Source organism: Dunckerocampus dactyliophorus, chromosome 13, assembly GCF_027744805.1.
Source record: "Dunckerocampus dactyliophorus isolate RoL2022-P2 chromosome 13, RoL_Ddac_1.1, whole genome shotgun sequence".
Lineage (NCBI taxonomy): Eukaryota > Metazoa > Chordata > Actinopteri > Syngnathiformes > Syngnathidae > Dunckerocampus > Dunckerocampus dactyliophorus.
Genome location: NC_072831.1, coordinates 15,624,472 through 15,642,791, shown reverse-complemented (window position 1 = coordinate 15,642,791; position 18,320 = coordinate 15,624,472). Strand labels below are relative to the sequence as shown.

Here is an 18,320-nt window from a genome sequence, read left to right as displayed (position 1 = left end):
CATTAAGGCTCGTCTCAATTTTGCCAGAAAACATCTTGATGATTTCCAAAACCTTTGAGAAATACTCACGTCGCATTTCAGAAAAAAAACGTCATACCAACAGTAAAATATGGTGGCGGTAGTGTGATGGTCTGCTGTTTTGCTGCTTTAGGACCTGAAAGACTTGCTGTGATAAATGGAACCATGAATTCTGCTGACTACCAAAAAAATCCTGTCGGAGAATTTCCGGACATCTGTTGGTGACCTCAATCTGAAACCAACTTGGGTTCTGCAGCAGGACAATGATCCAAAACACACCAGCAAGTCCATCTCTGAATGGCTGAAGAAAAACAATGAAGACTGGAGTGGCCTAGTCAAAGTGCTGACCTGAATCCTAATGAGATGCTGTGGCATGACCTTAAAAAGGCACTTCATGGGGTGGGCTCATCAAGGCAGGTGTGGCTCAAAGGTGATATCATGTCCATGAGGAAGGGGGTTTTTCATTTATGACGTCACTTAAGCGCTATTTCAATATAATTAAAAGTTCATTTTTCATAATAGAAGACCTTTAACTATTGGATTAGATGAGTGTATTTTTATAGTTTAGATGTTGAACAAATGACAAATAATGTGTCACAAACATGGAAGATCATGTATTTATCCATAAGTGTACAGTACAGTGTGTCTAACAGTATGAATGCAAATGCAGGTGGATGATCTTTTCTGCCAAGCAGAAAAAGCAATCTGCAGTGTCTCATGCAGGTGAAGTACCCTGATGTTCTTTTTAAAAGCTGGGGCCACCTTTCTCATCTCCGTTGCAAATTAGAGGCGTGACCTTAACGCTCCAACTGTCTCTCTCGCCTTCTGCTGATCCTCGTGTCATAATTGTTCAAAGACAGTGTGAACACCAAGAGCATACAAACAAAATTTACCCAACACAACCTGACTTAACCTCAATCACACTTGAATGAAATAAAAGCATCAGACTTGAGGTTCAAATGGTGACGCTGTCATAACTGGCTTTCATTAAATGGTGAATTATCTCATCAAGACAGTGTTGTTTACTTATCTCATGGGCTCAAGGTGTCTTCATGAACTTTTCCTATAACTTCACACCTATTAGAGTTGCAACTGATGTCTCATCATCTAAATTTAGATTTCAATAGAATGTTCCCAAAGCAACATAGAAATTCACGGTTGTAGATGCATCCTGGTGAGCATCCTGAGCAATATCGTGGATCCCCGCACATTGGAGATCATCAAATTCGTGTTCTTTTTGAGTTTTATTTAATTAAAAAAAAAAATCCTCAGAAAATAGGCTGTTTTTTCGCAGAAAAAATCTCATTCACCCTAAGTCAGTAATAATTTATAAATGTGTGATAATGCAGGTAGAATACAGCATACAGCAACACAGAGCAAAATGATGCTGGCCCTGGAAATATGGATCCAAAATCAGAAATTGGGTCAGTGTGGCTGTCGAAGGAGGAGGAGGAAGACGCCTCGAAAAACTCTCAAGTGCAAAAATTTTGTATTTTTCCACAACCTTAAAAAAGATGAATGAGAGGTTTCCCCCACCTTCCCCACCTCCTGTCCTCGAAAATATTCTTGACAGCGATAATCTGATATTACACGCCTTGAAAAGGCAGATATGAGATACAAGTGCGTACTGCAGCGATAACAGAGTGAGAATTTTGGTGACTGCAAGCACAAACAACGCATGATTTTTTTTAAAAAGCAAAGCAAGAAATTAAGAATGTACAATCACAGATTAAACGTGTACAAACGCACAACGACAGCCTCATCGACATGATCTTGGAGGTCCATAATGATGTCAGAACCCTTCGGGAGTAAAATAGAGTACTAAGCAAGGATACCAAGGCATTAAGAGAGGAAACCGAGGAGCTGCAAGATGAAAACGCTGCCTTACGCGCTGCTCTCAAGGAGGTTAAACACCCTATGGAAGAAAATAGAGCATTATGCAATGATATCAACATTCTACAGGATGGCATCAAGGCACTCTTTGGATAATGCTGCCTTGTACAACACTCTTGAAGAGAAAGACGCAAAGGAAAATATCATCGAGCAAATTAAAAATATAATTGATGAGATGGATCAGAATGCACAAATGCACACTGTGATCCTCACAGAGCTCCGAGTTACACTCAGGTCAAAAGATAGGGCACTACAAAAGAGAGGAGAACCAGATAGAATGGATGTCCCTTCAACAAATCAACAGATTGACAACCTTCTACAATCAAAGGAGGTGGATGTAGATATCAAGACCGCCGATATTTGGATCCCATTATATGGCAGAAACAACACCACAGCCGTCATCATGGTTAAGTTCACCAACAGGGAATTCGAAACACTGCTGAAACAGGGAATGAAGCTGAAAGGTACAAACGTCTACAAGAATGAGCGTCTGACAAAACGCAATGCTGACATCGCCAAGAAAGCACGAGACTTGAGGAAGCAGTGACAGATACAAAGCACTTGGAGCGCCAATGGCAAAATCTACATCAAGCTAAATGGAGGGCCAGTAGATATCAAAGATATCAACAGTCTGGATGCATATTAAAGCACATATTACCATTACCATGACAACAAGAAAAATGGAGGATACAACTCACAAAGAAAGAGCCATGCAGTTAAAGGATTACATCCAATAACATTTGACTTTTGATATCACCGTTGCAAGGGCCTGCTCAACAAGAAGTACTAGAATTAGGAACCCAAGTATCGACATTCAATGGCACTCATAGTGTAACACGAAACACGGTAGGGAGTGGACCCGGACATCAACAGGGGTAAAAGTAAGAACTTTCTCTATTTTGTTTGTTTTGTGTTACAAAAATAGTAATGTTAAATAGTGATGTGGTAAGGATGAGGGGGTAGGATTAAACGTCTGCTTCCTCCTGCTCCTTTCCGACATGTGGAATTGTAAATTGTAACATGATGCACTCAATGTAAACAGTATGTATGTTCGAAATAAATTAAAACATAACCACAACCATGTATCACTGTTAAACATTGGTACATGTTTGTCTTTATACTTCACTGATAATGTTTTTTTGTCAAGCTTTGAGATTTCGCACTTTGTTCAGCGGTCTTTGAAGGCCCCATAATTACTTCAAGTCAAGGAGTGTGGATTATGTAGACACGGTTTGCAGAAACGCCTTCTCCGACAGCTAGCTGGGACGACCCAACAGCCTGTAGTGCAGGGGAGCCTCATACTACCTGGAGTGTGCATTTAGCATTTAATATTAATTATGTTAATCTAATTCCGACAGTCACTTTTATTGCAAATGTTGATCCAAAATCGGAGGACGTCACTGTCACGGGAAAAGGAGTATTTGGACGGGTAGGAGTGATCCGTGTGTCAAAAATAAACGTTTTTACTGGCGTATTAATTATATGTGGATTTTCGCCATCTACTGGTAGGTGTGCAACATACCTACTGCAAAAAGCGGGGATCTACTGTGTATATATGCTAATAATGTTACACACACAACTATCATACCCATCCGGGACTACATTTTTCTGCATAGTAAAGGCAGTTCACTTAATAAAATACTCCTCTTGCAAGTAAGTAATGACAGCCAAAACATTGCACAGAAGAAATAATCAGAACGGCTCAAAATTAGACTGGAAATATTGCACAAAGTCAGGGAAATTGCAGTTAGAGAGCAGTATACATGTAGAAGTGATGGGACAAGGAAATGGGATAAAGCATGAAATGGTACGAATACCCTGGTGTGAGGACACCCTTAGGTGCAGGAGTGGTGGTGCTTTAAGTGCCCTTTGGCATAACAGCATCACGACCTGTAGCAGGTGTAATTTTGGTAGTAGAGCATATTGATATGCTACTAAGCCTTACCGGGTGAGGGCGGCTGGACCTTGACCTGCTTCCTGTTGTCTGTTCCGGCCATGCTGCCGCTGCTGCTGCTGCTGCTGTCTGCTGGTGGCTCTTCTCCCCGCTCCATCTTACACTCATAGGCAAACAGGTACTGGATATAGTTCTTCTTGAGCGAGCTGGCCGAGCTGCTCGATGTCCCCACGCTCAGAGTGGTCGACAACTCACGCCACTTCTTGTTCTTATTTACCTGCGGGTGATATGTTATTTATTCCCTTTTAATAACATGATCATAACAGAATGCTTTCTTTTGAATGTGTTCATTCTAAAGTCTATGAAATATATGTTATTGTGCTTGTAGCTTGCTGTGATGTAGACTGCATTCAATCATCCTGCAAGATGTTTCTAATATTTTGACAAGTACCGCAAAAAGTGGAACTCTAAGCAACCTTAAATCTACCAACAGAAAAAGTCCAATATTTTATTATCTCATGTAATATAGCTCAGATTGCATGTTGGTATAAGACGACCAGTCCAGGGTGTACTCCGCCTCTCTCCCAAAGTCAGCTGGGATAAACTCCAGCATACCCCCGCGACCCTAATGAGGATAAACGGAATAGAAGATGGATGGATGGATGGATGGATGGATTCACATCCATAGACTATGTAGAGCCTGCAATTCACTTAACATGCATATTTTTGCAGAAATTATTTTGTAACCTCGGCCAGATCTGTGCCTTGCCACAAATCTGTATCTGAGCTCCTTGGGCAATTCCTTCGACCTCATGATTCTCATTTGCTCTGACATGCACTGTGAGCTGTAAGGTCTTATATAGAAAGGTGTGTGCCTTTCCTAATCAGGCCCAATCAGTTTAATTAAACACTTTATTGGACTCCAATAAAGGAGCAGAACCATCTCAAGGAGGATCAGACGAAGTGGACAGCATGTGAGTTAAATATGAATCTCGCTGCAAAGGGTCTGAATACTTATGACCATGTGATATTTCAGTTTGTCTTTTTTAATAAATTTGCAGAAATTTCTACATTTCTGTTTTCTGTCTAGATGGGGTGCTGAGTGTACATTAATGAGAAATAAAATCAACTTTTTAGATTTTGGCAAATGGCTGCAATGACACAGAGAGTGAGAAATTTCAAGGGGTCTGAATACTTTCCGTACCCACTGTACTTCCTAAGGAATCCAATCAACATACATTTAAAAAAATGTATTGTACACACAAATTTAAGTCATTCTTCAGCAATCTATTGGTTACATTAACATATTTTTACTTTAATACCAAAAAAACATTTTCTGTTATAGTAGCATTTTATTTCATATGTGGACTTGATTATTTTCTCATATTGCAGGGCTTTTTATCAAACATGATCCCCAAGGCTCACAACAACATCAGCATTACCATGGCGAGGCCTCCAATCTCGCGAACAGCAATGTAGAGCTTCCAGAGGTCCAGTGGCTTCTTCCCCACAACAGGCAGCTGGGAAACGGGCGTTCCTCTCTCCTCCATGAAGGAAAGATAGCGCTCCACCCAGCTGCGCCTCTCCGGTTCCACGCCCAGATCATATAGCCGCACGATTCGCTCACCACAGGCCGTTGAGGAGTTTGAGTTGGCTTTCTGTCAAAAAAAATGATGGTGGACAAAAGAAGAGAAATTGGAAACTGAAAGAATGTGATCATTGAATTTCATCCAACATTTAACTTTCTAAAAATATTCTCAAGTTAATTTGAATGCTCTAATACTGTCTGTACTCTCTCTCTCTCATGACAATAAAACTCTCTTGAATCTAATAATAAGAGTGTTGATAGCTCACACCCCCTAACTGACCCTTTATTCATATCAATGGTTTCAAGACCGGTTGAAAAACACCAAGAATTTACATTTGCACTCTTAAGGAGCTTCTAAGTAGAGCTTCAAATGCAAAAAGAAGAAAATGAGGAACGAGACAAAAAAATTCAGAGTAAGCAATTTATTGCAAGCCATCATTATTTATTGCAGCTGATCAAAAGACCACAGCCTTTAAAGGTCAAAATATTGGCAAAAATGTGGATTCAATGCCATTTTCTGCCAGGTATTCCCACTGTCATGACCTCTTGATGGCAAATGCAAAAAAGCTTTTTCCTCTCTGAACATGGTCGGATTGTTGAGCTACATAAGCAAGGCCTCTCGCAGTGCGCCATTGCTGCTGAAGTTGCATGTAGTAAGACAGTAATTTTAAACTTCTTCAAAGATCCTGAGGGTTATGGAACAAAAAAGTAAAGTCGTAGACCCAAGAAATGCCATCAGCCCTGAGCCGGAAGACCCAATTGGCTGTCAGTCAAGACACGGTACGATTCTCGGCACAAATGAAGGTTGTTACTGGTGTTCAGTGTAGTCCAATGACATCCACTGATGACCACATAATAACCACATGATGACATTGTCATGAGCTATGTTCTTAAACTTTTGATCAGCTGATGAACAGCCTATTTCAGTTTACTGGTTGTTTGCAATAAATTGCTCACAATTTTTTTTTCTCACTCTCTAATTCTTTTTGCATTTTGAAGCTCTATGTAGAAGCTCCTTAAGATCCATCCATCCATCCATTTTCTGTACCGCTTGTCTTCACTAGGGTCGTGGGCATGCCTATCCCAGCTATCTTCTGACTCAAGATTGATCACTCAAGATTCAACAGTGCAAAATGTAAATTCTTGTAATTTTTCAACTGGTGTTCAAATTTTCATCAGGAGTGTATATACTGTAGGTCATTACAGTCTATCTGCTGTGGTTTACCAATCTTCTCACCAAAGGGACGTCATTAAGTTTCTTTGCATATTTACACATTGTGAACGAGTCTCTTGGTTCAAACTAAAAAAACACACTGTGACCCTTTTTCCCCCAGTTTTCATTTACAGTAATCACAATTGACGTAATCTACCACGGACTTGCTGTCTGACTATTTAATTTGATAATTGCAAGAATAGTACTATTCATTATCCTATGATTAAGGTAAGCACACTCCTGATGTTAATATCGTCCTGTGTTGTTGTGTGTATGTGACCATGCATCTGTATATGGAGGTGTGTTCCTTACAGGGCTCGGAGGGGCCTTGATGGGCCAAGGTGGGCTGCTGATGCTGTCACTATCATCTCCATGGTAGGAGGACAAACTGGCCGGGCTGGGTGAAAGAGGGGAGGGGACGGGCAGGACGCTGCTCGGTGTGGCCGGCTGAGATACAAACTGCTGGGAGCTCGTGGTGCTGTTGGTATTGTGGCTGTTTTGTAACTGCTGTCAACAAAGAGTAAAAAATAAAAATAACTTTGCTTTCTGTGAATAAAAACATACATCTTGTTATACAACTACAGTCGTCCCTCGCCACTTCGAGATTTAAATTCACGGTTTCGCTCTATCGCTGCTTTTCAAAAATATATGAATAAATCATGCTGTTTCATGGTTGAATGTGGCCTAATGTTAAGTCAAAAATATGCATATTACATAAAAATGGCCAAATTTATTAAAATCGAGCACGAGTCTTATTTGTCTTAAATGTCATATTTACACGATATGCCGATATGGGTGTTATTTCATGTCTACAGGTCTCTAATAATGTTAAAAACACATTTAGAAGGTCACAAACAGGTTTTCTATCCCCACGACTACTTATAATAGTACTTATATATAATATAATATATAATATAATACTTTCTATAACTAACTATGAAAATATTTCATTTATAAATAAGTAATCTTACTTTGCGGAAATTCACTTATCACGGTTGGGTCTGGAACCCATTAACCGCGATAAATGAGGTATTATTGTATACACATGTATGATCTCGTATACTAAAGTTTACATATTGTGCTCTCACTGTACACCACAAGCGATGACTACAAGAAGAACTGGATCAAAGATTCTGCCTTCAGACCTCATGATGAGTTTTGATAGAGGTCTGAATTTAAAGGGCCGACCCTCGACCCCCGACCACCAGAGAAGTGTGTTTTAAAAAAATGTTGCTGCCACTTGTCTGGTGAGTGTATCATGCACATCAAGAAAATACATTTTTTGAGCTTGTAGAAGTGGAAGTTTAACTACGGTAGTCAAAAAAGTGAAAAAAAAGCAAGGCCAGTCCTTAGATTCAGCGCTGACAACAACTTGCATATCGTACATGAACAAGGACATTTTCAAATTCTGTTGAGTACTTCTTCAAATTAGGACTAACTTTAAATGAAATGAATCACTATTGCCTGTTTTGTTATTAAGTAGGTCTGGGGTTTATTTATTATCTAATGAGATCCAGCAAAAAGTGAAAATCCTCAGGCAATAACATGCCCATGCAAATGTGGCTCGCTTCCTCCCCCTCCAAGCCTTCCTGCCCGTGTTCACTCGCAACACATTCCAGATTAAAGCCCTACCTATGACTCCCACGCTTATGAAACACATTTCAAGTCTAAAATGCACAGGTACTCACCACTAATGAATGATAATGTAAGATAATTGATGAACAAATGAATTTATTCAACTGTGGCAGCATCGTAGAATATTATATGTAAGTTTCACTTCTGCATTACAGCACACAACTACAGTGTGTTCAAGGACTGCCAAACAAAGTGCGACATCTCAATGGTTGGCGAAAAAACATCATCAGTGTAGCGTAAGACATAAACATGCAAAAATTGTGGACAGGTACATGTTTGCTATAAATTTGACATCACATATGTATAAATTAGTACTGACTTAGCATACCTATTTTTGGAGGAAAAAAAAAACAGCCGAATTGCAAATGTGCGGGGTTGCACTGATGTGTATCAAAATATCACAGTGCCCAGTTTCGATTCATTTGTGTTTATTATCATGGCTGTAGTTCTTCAGCAGAAACAGCCACAATAATCTTAGTGTAACGATAGAATCATCCAGCCAGTGCAAAAGCGGGAGCAACAACAGCTAGACAAGTGCTCCTGGTCTTTGTATGGAATCTTCATGTCAGCAAAAGCTTATCTTCCCTGCTCTCTATTTCCCCTAGTCTGTCTTCTCTGGATCTCTCTTTGTGTTTTTGCACTCCTCCTGGCAGACAGATCATCTCTGTTGGGAGCACGAGAGGTCTTTCTGGCTGCTCTGAATGCCTTTAATAATTCAAAAGAGCCTTACTACCATAATCAGCAAAAGTAAAGACAGCGATATGGAAGGAAAAGATGTGTAGTGGACGTGATGGAGGTGCATGTGTGTGAGTGAAAATAATAGAAGGGTGCAGGAAAGAGCAAAGAGCTGTTTTGTTGTTGCTGAGGTGAGCCAAGCCGAGGTGCAATGGTAAGGCGAAATGAGAAGTCAGCATTGTGTTTTGGGATGTGTGTGTGCGCAGACGAGAGATGCCGTGTGTGTGCTGTGAAGGACAGCAAAGGCTTCATGAGTGCCATGCACTTTTGTGTCCAAGCGACTGTGCTGCAGATGCCAAGCTTTTTTTTTTTTTTGCAACACAGGCTGCCAAAACATCAGCAAGTAAAGAGAGCTGGGAGCCAAAACAAAGCTGGGAAAACATTAGCAATGGTAAATGTTAAACAAATCATTAAATATGATGAGAAAAACAACAGCGGAAAAAAGCCCACTGTGCTGAGGCAGCATGTGCAGATCAGACATCATTAGGAGCGCAAGAGCAAACAAAAGAGAGAACAAAATTATGAGAAACCGTACAAAAATATCACTTCAATTACCTTTGGCTTGTGAGTGTCGTTGGTGGGATCATTGTCATCTTTTGCATCTGCTTTCGCTTTCACATCTGAGCTCATCATGCCGTCCCCTGAACTTCCAATGGCTCCTTGACAAAGCATGAACAAAACATTGAGTAAAAAATATTTTCTCAAAAGTTTCCTCAAACAAATGATGATATTTGGCTTTACCGTGGTGATGAAACACTATCTCAGGAGATTTGCTGCTGCTGATTCATTCATTTCTTAAAATTAATGGTGCTTCCTTTGTGATGTGTGAAAGCTGCAGTATCACGTCTTGTATGACATCACAGATGTCTTTCATCATATATCGCCTCTTTAAAGTCGTCGTTCTCAAGCAGTTGCGCTATTTCTCTTCAAACACAGCAAATATTTCAAAAAATGGCTGCTTTAAGAAAGCCTGTGGACTGATTTTGTATGGAGAAAACCAAATACAATCAAAGCGACATCACTATGGCGGGGATTTGTCACATTCACTAAACATACTTTTTTCTATTCAAACACATGAGCATGTCTCCCAGCGGTTTCAAGTTGAAGTGGAGGTAAAGATTCTCAAGATTGTTTTATAGTACCAGCTATACATTTCTTATAAAGCCAGAGAAAGGGTCCTTGGATAGAAGGCTTGTCCTTCTACGCTGGAGCACGACTAATGGCTTTTCTCTGTTCCCAGGGCAAAGCAGAAAACTGCCGAGGAACCTTGGTACTCTAAGTTTTTCAAATATCAAACATTCCAATATTTGGCTTTGAATAAAAGGCCCCCCTCACTACCGCCTTTAGCGACAATGCAGAAATAAAGATTGATACCGCCAACATTCGCTGAGTGTGAACCTCGGAGGAACTAACCACTCTTGGAAGCATGGAAGTATTTCCCCCTCCACTCCTCATTCACTGAGATGTCTTTTCTATAAATTCAACATGAACAGTATCTGGAGGTGCACCTTCACTGGCCTGACCTGCAGGGCTACTTTGCACTTTGCATACAATATCCGTCTCTTTGCAATAGAAAATAGGACAGTGGAGCACACGGGGTCAGAATTACTCAAATCTTAAGGAGGCATGCGTATTTCCTGATTATACGGATTGTAATTCCTCAATGGGACATGTGCACAGGCATGCATATACAGTAGAGATGTCAGAATGAGGGGGATGCGCATATGGCGACTGCGCCCCTTTGCTGAGGGTATTGCTCAAGGGCACCTTGACAGTGGTCATGAAGCAGGCTACCAACACTCTTGCTCTAAATAGGCTTCTCTTTAAGAGACCTGCACTAGCGTTTCCTTTTGCTATAGTTTAGGTCATAGTTTAATCCTGGTTGTGCCACATGACATCAACTGTGTACCAAGATGTATATGACTTCAGAGAAGCTCTTTTTTTAAACAACATTTGAAAGCAATTTACAAACCTTTTCACTCACTCTTAAAGGGTCAGTCGGGGTCCGGTAAATCAGGGGTCTCCTACAGGTTGCTTGTGAGCTCGCCAAAAAATCAACGACAATTTGCTTCAACTCTTGTTTTTTTTTGTAACTCTTCGATTCAGAGTATATGCTGATAAGGATTATGCCTGTAAATGTAATGCAATAAAGGCAATGAACACGCTGAGTGGAGACCTGCTTTGTCAATAAAGTAAAACACAATAGCTCACCTCTTATTTCTTTTTGTCAAAGTAACTTTAATAGTGATGAAAGTTGGGAGACCCACGCTCTAGATGATGCAACATCCTGTTTACTGCTATGATTTCTTAACTTCGCAATAAGAGTCCCATGTTTGCAACTGTACCACCCTCACATTTGACAACATAGAAATTGCCGGACAAACGTTTTTCAGTTATCTCAACTGCTTTAAAATGATCGGTATTTCTATCATTTGGTTTCAAGCTAAAAATTTCAAATATAAAATTGTGATAAAATTATGCCAAACATTATGCTAACATGGCGACCAGTCCAGGGTCTATCCCGCCTGTTGCCCGAAGTCAGCTGGGATAGGCTCCAGCATACCCCCGCGACCCTAATGAGGAGAAGCGGTATAGGAAATGGATGGATGGATGGATTATGCTAACATAGGCCTGTCACGATAACAAATTTTGCTGGGCAATAATTGTCTTACAAATTATTGCCGATAAACGATATTATTGTCAACATTATTTTGAGACCAATTTTTCATCAATGTAACAATACTGTATGGCATAATTGTGCAAGTACACCGTATCAAAAGCAATAAACTTGAATTTCCCAAGAGTATTTAACATTTTAATTGGAATGTCAAGAGCTTTTAAATAAAATAAGTTAAACAACGTATTAAACTAAACAGACAAAAAAGACAAAAAAAACAAACAAAAATAAAATGGACTCAAAAATTGTACTTAAATAAAATTGCAAAAATTGCACTTAAATAAAAATCACAATTACAGTATTTCTGCCTTTGAATCACTGCCAACTTTCGTTATTCAAAAACTGAGAAATAACCTAGAAATACTAAAAAAAAAAAACCTGGAAATATTTCGAACTCCACATTGTGTCAATGCAGACATCCGCTCATTTGCATATACACTTCCTTGACCAACATTGTGTGTGGAGTATGCTGTTTACGTTTAATGGGGTGTAACATTTTGTCGGAGTTTGGCCAAAATGCGTGTTTTGGATACAGCAAAACGCGTTCGGTGCAAAATGAGGTGTTATATACTTCAGGAATCACGGCAGCTGAAACGTTTTGTATTATTTATTTCACTGTCTTTGTCACAAACTTTTTCATGTCTCAAAATGACGATGCACAAACGGGCTGAAACTGACATCAGGTCGTGTTTTACACACAACAGGTACGAAGAAAGTATTTGATTGTGTAGCACACGACACACTTGGTAGTGTACTCGCTAGCACGTAGCAAAGAGACTGGATGACTGACAGGAGGGTTCACTCACTCCGTTCATTCTGCTATAAAACCAACGCGCCCGGGTGTTGAGACAGATGCACGGAGTGAACCCTCTTGTTCTCCAGCCTGTTTGGTAGAGAGAGAGAGAGGGAAAACAAACACGCATGCACATTGCAATATATCAAGGCCGGCAAAATTATCGAGTTCGTTTTTATTTATCGTGCGGTTAACTGATGATTTATCATGACAGGCCTAAATCAACATTCTCCCTACTCAGAATTTAGGTTTTGGGGTGATTTTGATTTGTTATTACGCTATGTCAAAGCAAAAAAAGCTTGCTTTGTTGACAAATTACTTTAAAGTGTTATTTTGTACAGACAGGTTGTAATAGTTTAAAAGTGGCGTCGTTTTTAGTCGTGTACAGTTAAACTATTGTTACTTTGACACTGAATCTGGCACCTTTAGTAACAATGGTTGTGCAATTAGTGCTATATACAATACTGTGGCCATTAAAGTAACGTGGCAGCAACAGTTTAAACTGACATACATACTTTTATCGAGCAGATCATCGTAAGCACGTTTGATGAGGTCTGCGATACATTCGAACTTAACTCTCTTTTCCAAACACTTCCGCAGGCCACCTAAAATGAATTGACGGGCTTCATTTGGCTCGCTGGCCTTTAGGTTAAAACTTAAATCAAAACATGACCAGGAAAAAGAATCAAAGTGTTGATCTGAATACAATAATAACTGTATATGTGCTTCTGAGGTGCACATAAGACACTTTACACAACGTTCCACATTTTATTTTAGGGATGGGTAGTGATAGTATTTCAGGCTAAGTTTCTAATACTTCTCTTTTTATTTCAGTTGTACTGTACTGAATGGATGTTCTAATTATTTGTGTCTTCTGTGTGATTTGTATCAATGACATTTTTCAAATGAAGAATTTGTGTTTTGAATTTGAATTAGCATTGCAGCATTCTTAAGTGATTTGTGTCTTGTCAAGGTTTTATGACGCTGTGTTTGGTTTTAATGCAGGCACGTCTCATGCCAACGTCCACGGCTGGTGACACAGACAATACAATAAGCTCTGCCAGGTGGTATACGTACCTGAAGGCATCACATTATAGACTGGACCTTGAGTGTTGCCCATGGCTGGGTCATTGTTGCCTGCTGGTTGGCTGTAGGAGACTGTTGTGCTTGCCTGGCTGATACTTGGTCCTTGGTAGGTGCCCTGCCTGTATAAAAGAGACAAGAGACTGTATCGTTAGATCATCTGGCAGCAAATATATCAGTTTCCAAATGTTTAGAAGTAATGTCAGAAGAGAGTTACAAAATGTTGCAAGATTGCGTATAGATGAGATTTGGCAATCTGTTGTTGCCACTCTATTCCTTTTTGGGATCTCCAAAGACGGCAGACGCTATATCACTGATCAAACACACAGCTCTTGCATCAGAAAAGAAAAACTCTTCTAGATCTTATCATTTCCTCTACAAACCCCCCCCCCAACCCCTCCCACAAGTCATAATTTGACTAATTAAGGTGTGCTTTTGGAGAGGCTCATATTATTTGTTTCCACGGCAACGGCAAAAATCAATTCCGCTCAATCTCTCTCCTTCAGCCTCCCTCGTCTCAATGCTCATCACACGGTGTCGCAAGTGACATCAGAAGGGCTTATCGGCAACCTGCTGGATGTGTGCGTGTGTGTGTGTGTGTGTGTGTCTGCGGCTTGAGATTAAAGGCTGCATCTTTCATTACATGTTGGGCAGGCCAAAGCCACTGACATAGGAGTTGAAAGAGAACTCTATGTTTGGAACAATTTGGCCTCTCGGGCTGGCACAAGATTATTTCCTGGACGACCATATTAAAAGGCCGAGGAGAGAGATGTAACGTGTGAGGGCATGAGGAGAAAAGGGAGGTCTAAACCCATGAAAACAGTAAAAGTGGAAGTGCGGGGGTATGAGATGGTAGTATAGACTACATGACATAACAGTGCTAGGACACACACCCGTGGGTGATTAATCAAGTAGGGGTTGCCTCTAAATGTATTGTATTCTGCATACTACGACATTTTAGACAATGATATTTTTCAGACTTTGTGGGTAAGATTATTTTGTGTTTCAGCAAGAATGTGCCCCAGTGCATGAAGCCTATAAAATACAGGTATACCTCAGTTCTCCTACGCCCCGGTTTCAGTTTTCAGATTCAGTTTTCCATGTCCCTGTTTGCATACCGCCCAACAGGGCACCTCACAAACTAGTCACAGAATTGATTGCCCAAATAAAGCATCCACACGTTGGCGAATCAGTCTCTGTGGAGAATGTGTCGTGGTTCCTTTAGAGTTGGGACACAAGAGACAGATTCCGGCCAAGGAATCCCTTAATCAACTTTATTGTGTGTGTGTGTAGTTTATTTGTTCATAGAACGATGAACGACTCTGTATCAGTCTCCTTGCGTCCTCCTTTTAAGCACTGTGCGCTTTGTGCTGATGAGACGTTCAAGCGCGCTGTCTGATTCTGAGTGTTAGATGAATAAGCTTTCATGCAGTCTGGGACTGTAATGTAAAGGTTGCAGAGTGAACGGTTAAAGGGGAACACGGACCAGTGTGTCATGATGATGGCACCTGCCAATGAAGTTTATAATAAAGTTCAAGTGAGCAGGCATACAGCTCCAAAAATCCACTCTAAGTTTGTCCACGTGGCTCTTCCGTCCTCTCGCCACCTCCCTCCTCACATCACCGTGTTCATCAACACGAATCTTCAATAAAGGTAAAAGTGATGTTAAATGTTCACTTATCCATTTTATTCTTTGTATTTCGCATTGTTTTCTGCATGTAAACCTGTAATTATTCTCTATAAATTGTGCTGGTGTTTTGTGTTAATATTTTTGCATGTCTGGAACAGATGAATTTGATTTGCATTATTTTATTATTTCGGTTTTCGTACATCTTGGTTTTCGTCTGACCCTTTGGAAGGGATTAACGAGCGCAGGTTACACTGGGCATGGTTAGATGAGTTTGGCGTGGAATAACCTGCGAGCTCTAACCTCAACCACATCAAAAACACTGACGACAAACTAGAACAAAGATTGTTAACTCAGATTCAACATTGATCACTTCAGAAAATATCTTCACTCCAAAATCTTCCCAGAGGAGTCCAGCATGTTTAGGCCTACTTTGAAACCATTTTAACACTGAACCATATACTGTATGTAGGCTGTTTTGACTTGTTCCCGTATTTGTGTAAAATGAAAGAAAACGTAGCCACCTTTAACATAAAGAAGTGCATCAGAGTTCACCTGTCTACATGTCAGTGCTGTCTTCTCAATATACAGTAATTTACATCACTTGACTCATCATAGGCAATTCAATATGCACTGAATTCATGTCATCAATTTGCCTACTGGTGATGTTTGTTGCCCTTCTGTTGGTCCTGTCCTTGACTGTCTTTGCAGTGGGGAGCATTTCTTTCATTTTCTGAATAATTTCTTCCATCCATCCATCCATTTTCTATACTGTTTCTCCTCATTAGGGTCGCGAGGGCAATGCTGGAGTCTCTCCCAGTTGACTTTGGACAACAGGCGGGGTACACCCTGGACTGGTCGCCAGCCAATGGCAGGGCACATATAGACAAACAACCATTCACACTCACATTCATACCTATGGACAATTTAGAGTCGTCAATTAACCTAACATGCATGGTTTTGGGATGTGGGAGGAAACCGGAGTACCCGGAGAAAACCCACGCACGCACGGGGAGAACATGCAAACTCCACACAGAAATGCCCAGGGGAGAATCAAACCCACGACCTCCAGACTGTTACTGTGTTGGCCAACATGCTAACCACTAGACCACCGCGCGGCCCCTGAATAATTTCTTCTTTTTTTTTTAATTCGGAGAATAGACGCTGTGATATTTTTAAGAACGATTCTTTCATGTATTCTGCATCTGTGAACGGCTTTCTCCTCCTTATGATCTCCAGTGCAGCAAGTCAGCTACAACACTAGCAGCTGTGGTTGAGAGTGGAGCCTTCATCCACTTCTTGAAAGCATGTTTGCTCAGCTCAACATTTCCGCAGTAGTTCCCAAATCGCTCCGTTACGCCCATCTGCAGTTGGATGCTTTTCAGAAAAAGCTGAGTGCTTGTTTTGAAAATGTCTTTCAACGTTACATTTTCTGTAACGTTGAAAGACATAATTTCTCACCACATTTCAAGCACACAAAATTAAACTCTCTATTTTCTTCCAACGTTTTTCTTTTTAGGGATAAATTTGAATCGTTATGCATAGCTTACCGCGGCGGTAGCCCACTCTCAAGACATCTTTTTTGTGTGTCATTATCACAGTGGCTCTCCTCCCCCTTCCAATCTACAGTCAGAACGCAGTGTAGATGCATTCATGGACTTGCGGTGAGTCGGATATTTCATACTCTTTTTGAAAACGCAAATTTTCCTCTGTTTCGGTATTAAAAAAAAAAATCACAGAGCTCGGCATGGGAGCCGCAACAAGGGGCCTGATGAGCCGCATGCGGCTCTGGAGGCGTGGGTTGCCGACCCCTGGTCTAGTGGTTGACTTGCTTGACTGCCGTGCAGGTAGCGTGGATTCAGTCCCAACTCTATGATTCGGTAAATGTGAGTGTGAATGCTTGTCTGTCTCTATATCTGCCCTGTGATTGACTGGGGACCAATCCAGGGTGGTGTCAACTGGGATAGACTCCAGCTTCATGTGACCCTACCAAGGATAAGTGGTAGACAATGGATGGACGGATGATGGATGCTGTGATGTGTCTATAAAGACAAAAGATGGACAATCTAAGCTACAGAAGACCATAAGACGATGTTTTATGAGCAAATGTAGAGGTTTTTTTGTGGACAAAAGGATTCTATTTGGGTTTATGTCATTCAAATTGCTTACTCATTGGCATCAGTCTCTCTTTCACAGTGTAATGCTGCATGTTGGAACCGATACAGTTAGCCTAAGAGGAGGGATCGGCTTGGTAAACCTCCCTATAATCTCATCTCACAGATGTAATTAGTCATAGAGCACAACTGATGATACATATGTAATCCCTCTATGGGGGGGAGGAGGGTCGAGGTGCACTGGGGAGCGCCAACGAAGAGACACAGATGAGCAGAAAATCCACGCTTATCTGGCCCCATTTCCCGATGAAGGGGGGGAATAGAGACTCCACTGTCTAATAAGCCCTGTGTGAGTCAACATGCAGAAATACATTTACCTTTTGATCTTCACACGTCTTGCATGAAAACATGTTTTCTTTGCAATGCCAAATGCCTTCCAACTTTTCCAGCACCCACTTATAGCAATAGGAGCTACGGTCTCATGTGTACGGCCAAACATCCAAATCAACAACAACAACAGTAGTTGGAGGCTTTCGACTGTGCTGCACTCCCATTATGACTAATTCATGTCATAAAAAAGGCCATTAGCGAGCACTTGATGGAGGCACTGCACAGCGTTTAATCACACTTAATATATGCAAGTACAGCTATCGGAGAGGAAAAAAAAAGGGCAAAACGAATTCATCTTGCTCTCAGGCACCTTTGCGCCGAGGAGAAAAAAAAAATCTGTGTCCTGTTGCTGTAGAGAGGGAGGGAGTAAGTGAAGGAAAGACAAGAAAGCAGCAACATTGAAGAGGGGCCCAAGAGGAGGATGTAGGCAGACCACAGCGGGTCTAACAAAGGAATATTGAACACTGCAAAATAAATATGCGCTGTCACAAAATCCACGGGAGTAATACCAATATCACAAATTCTGCCCTTACAAAGACGGTCATCTCAGGTTTGATTCGATTCGACACACTAAGAGAAATATGAATTGAACCATATGTTTATCAAACAGGTGAAAGATGCTGTGCCTCCCATCACTGAATGCAAATGGTAGTGTCCTGT

At 40.8% G+C, this 18,320-nt stretch overlaps 1 protein-coding gene across 5 annotated transcripts in view; it reads right to left on the bottom strand.

The window, feature by feature from the left end:
• arid1b (AT rich interactive domain 1B (SWI1-like)) overlaps positions 1–18,320 on the bottom strand; it is a 263,934-nt gene that overhangs the window by 24,176 nt on the left and 221,438 nt on the right. For 4 of the 5 annotated variants that reach the window (XR_008573455.1, XR_008573454.1, XR_008573457.1 and 1 more), the window contains 5 exons: positions 13,524–13,651; positions 9,532–9,635; positions 6,919–7,113; positions 5,248–5,463; positions 3,857–4,082 (listed from right to left, as the gene is read on the bottom strand). Coding sequence is in view for 1 of the 5 variants with exons in the window: in XM_054796793.1 (XP_054652768.1) it covers positions 3,857–4,082; positions 5,248–5,463; positions 6,919–7,113; positions 9,532–9,635; positions 13,524–13,651 (869 nt within the window). In the remaining 4 variants the exon portion in view is untranslated. The remainder of the gene's footprint in view (positions 1–3,856; positions 4,083–5,247; positions 5,464–6,918; positions 7,114–9,531; positions 9,636–13,523; positions 13,652–18,320) is intronic. The other variant, XR_008573456.1, reaches the window with a different exon arrangement.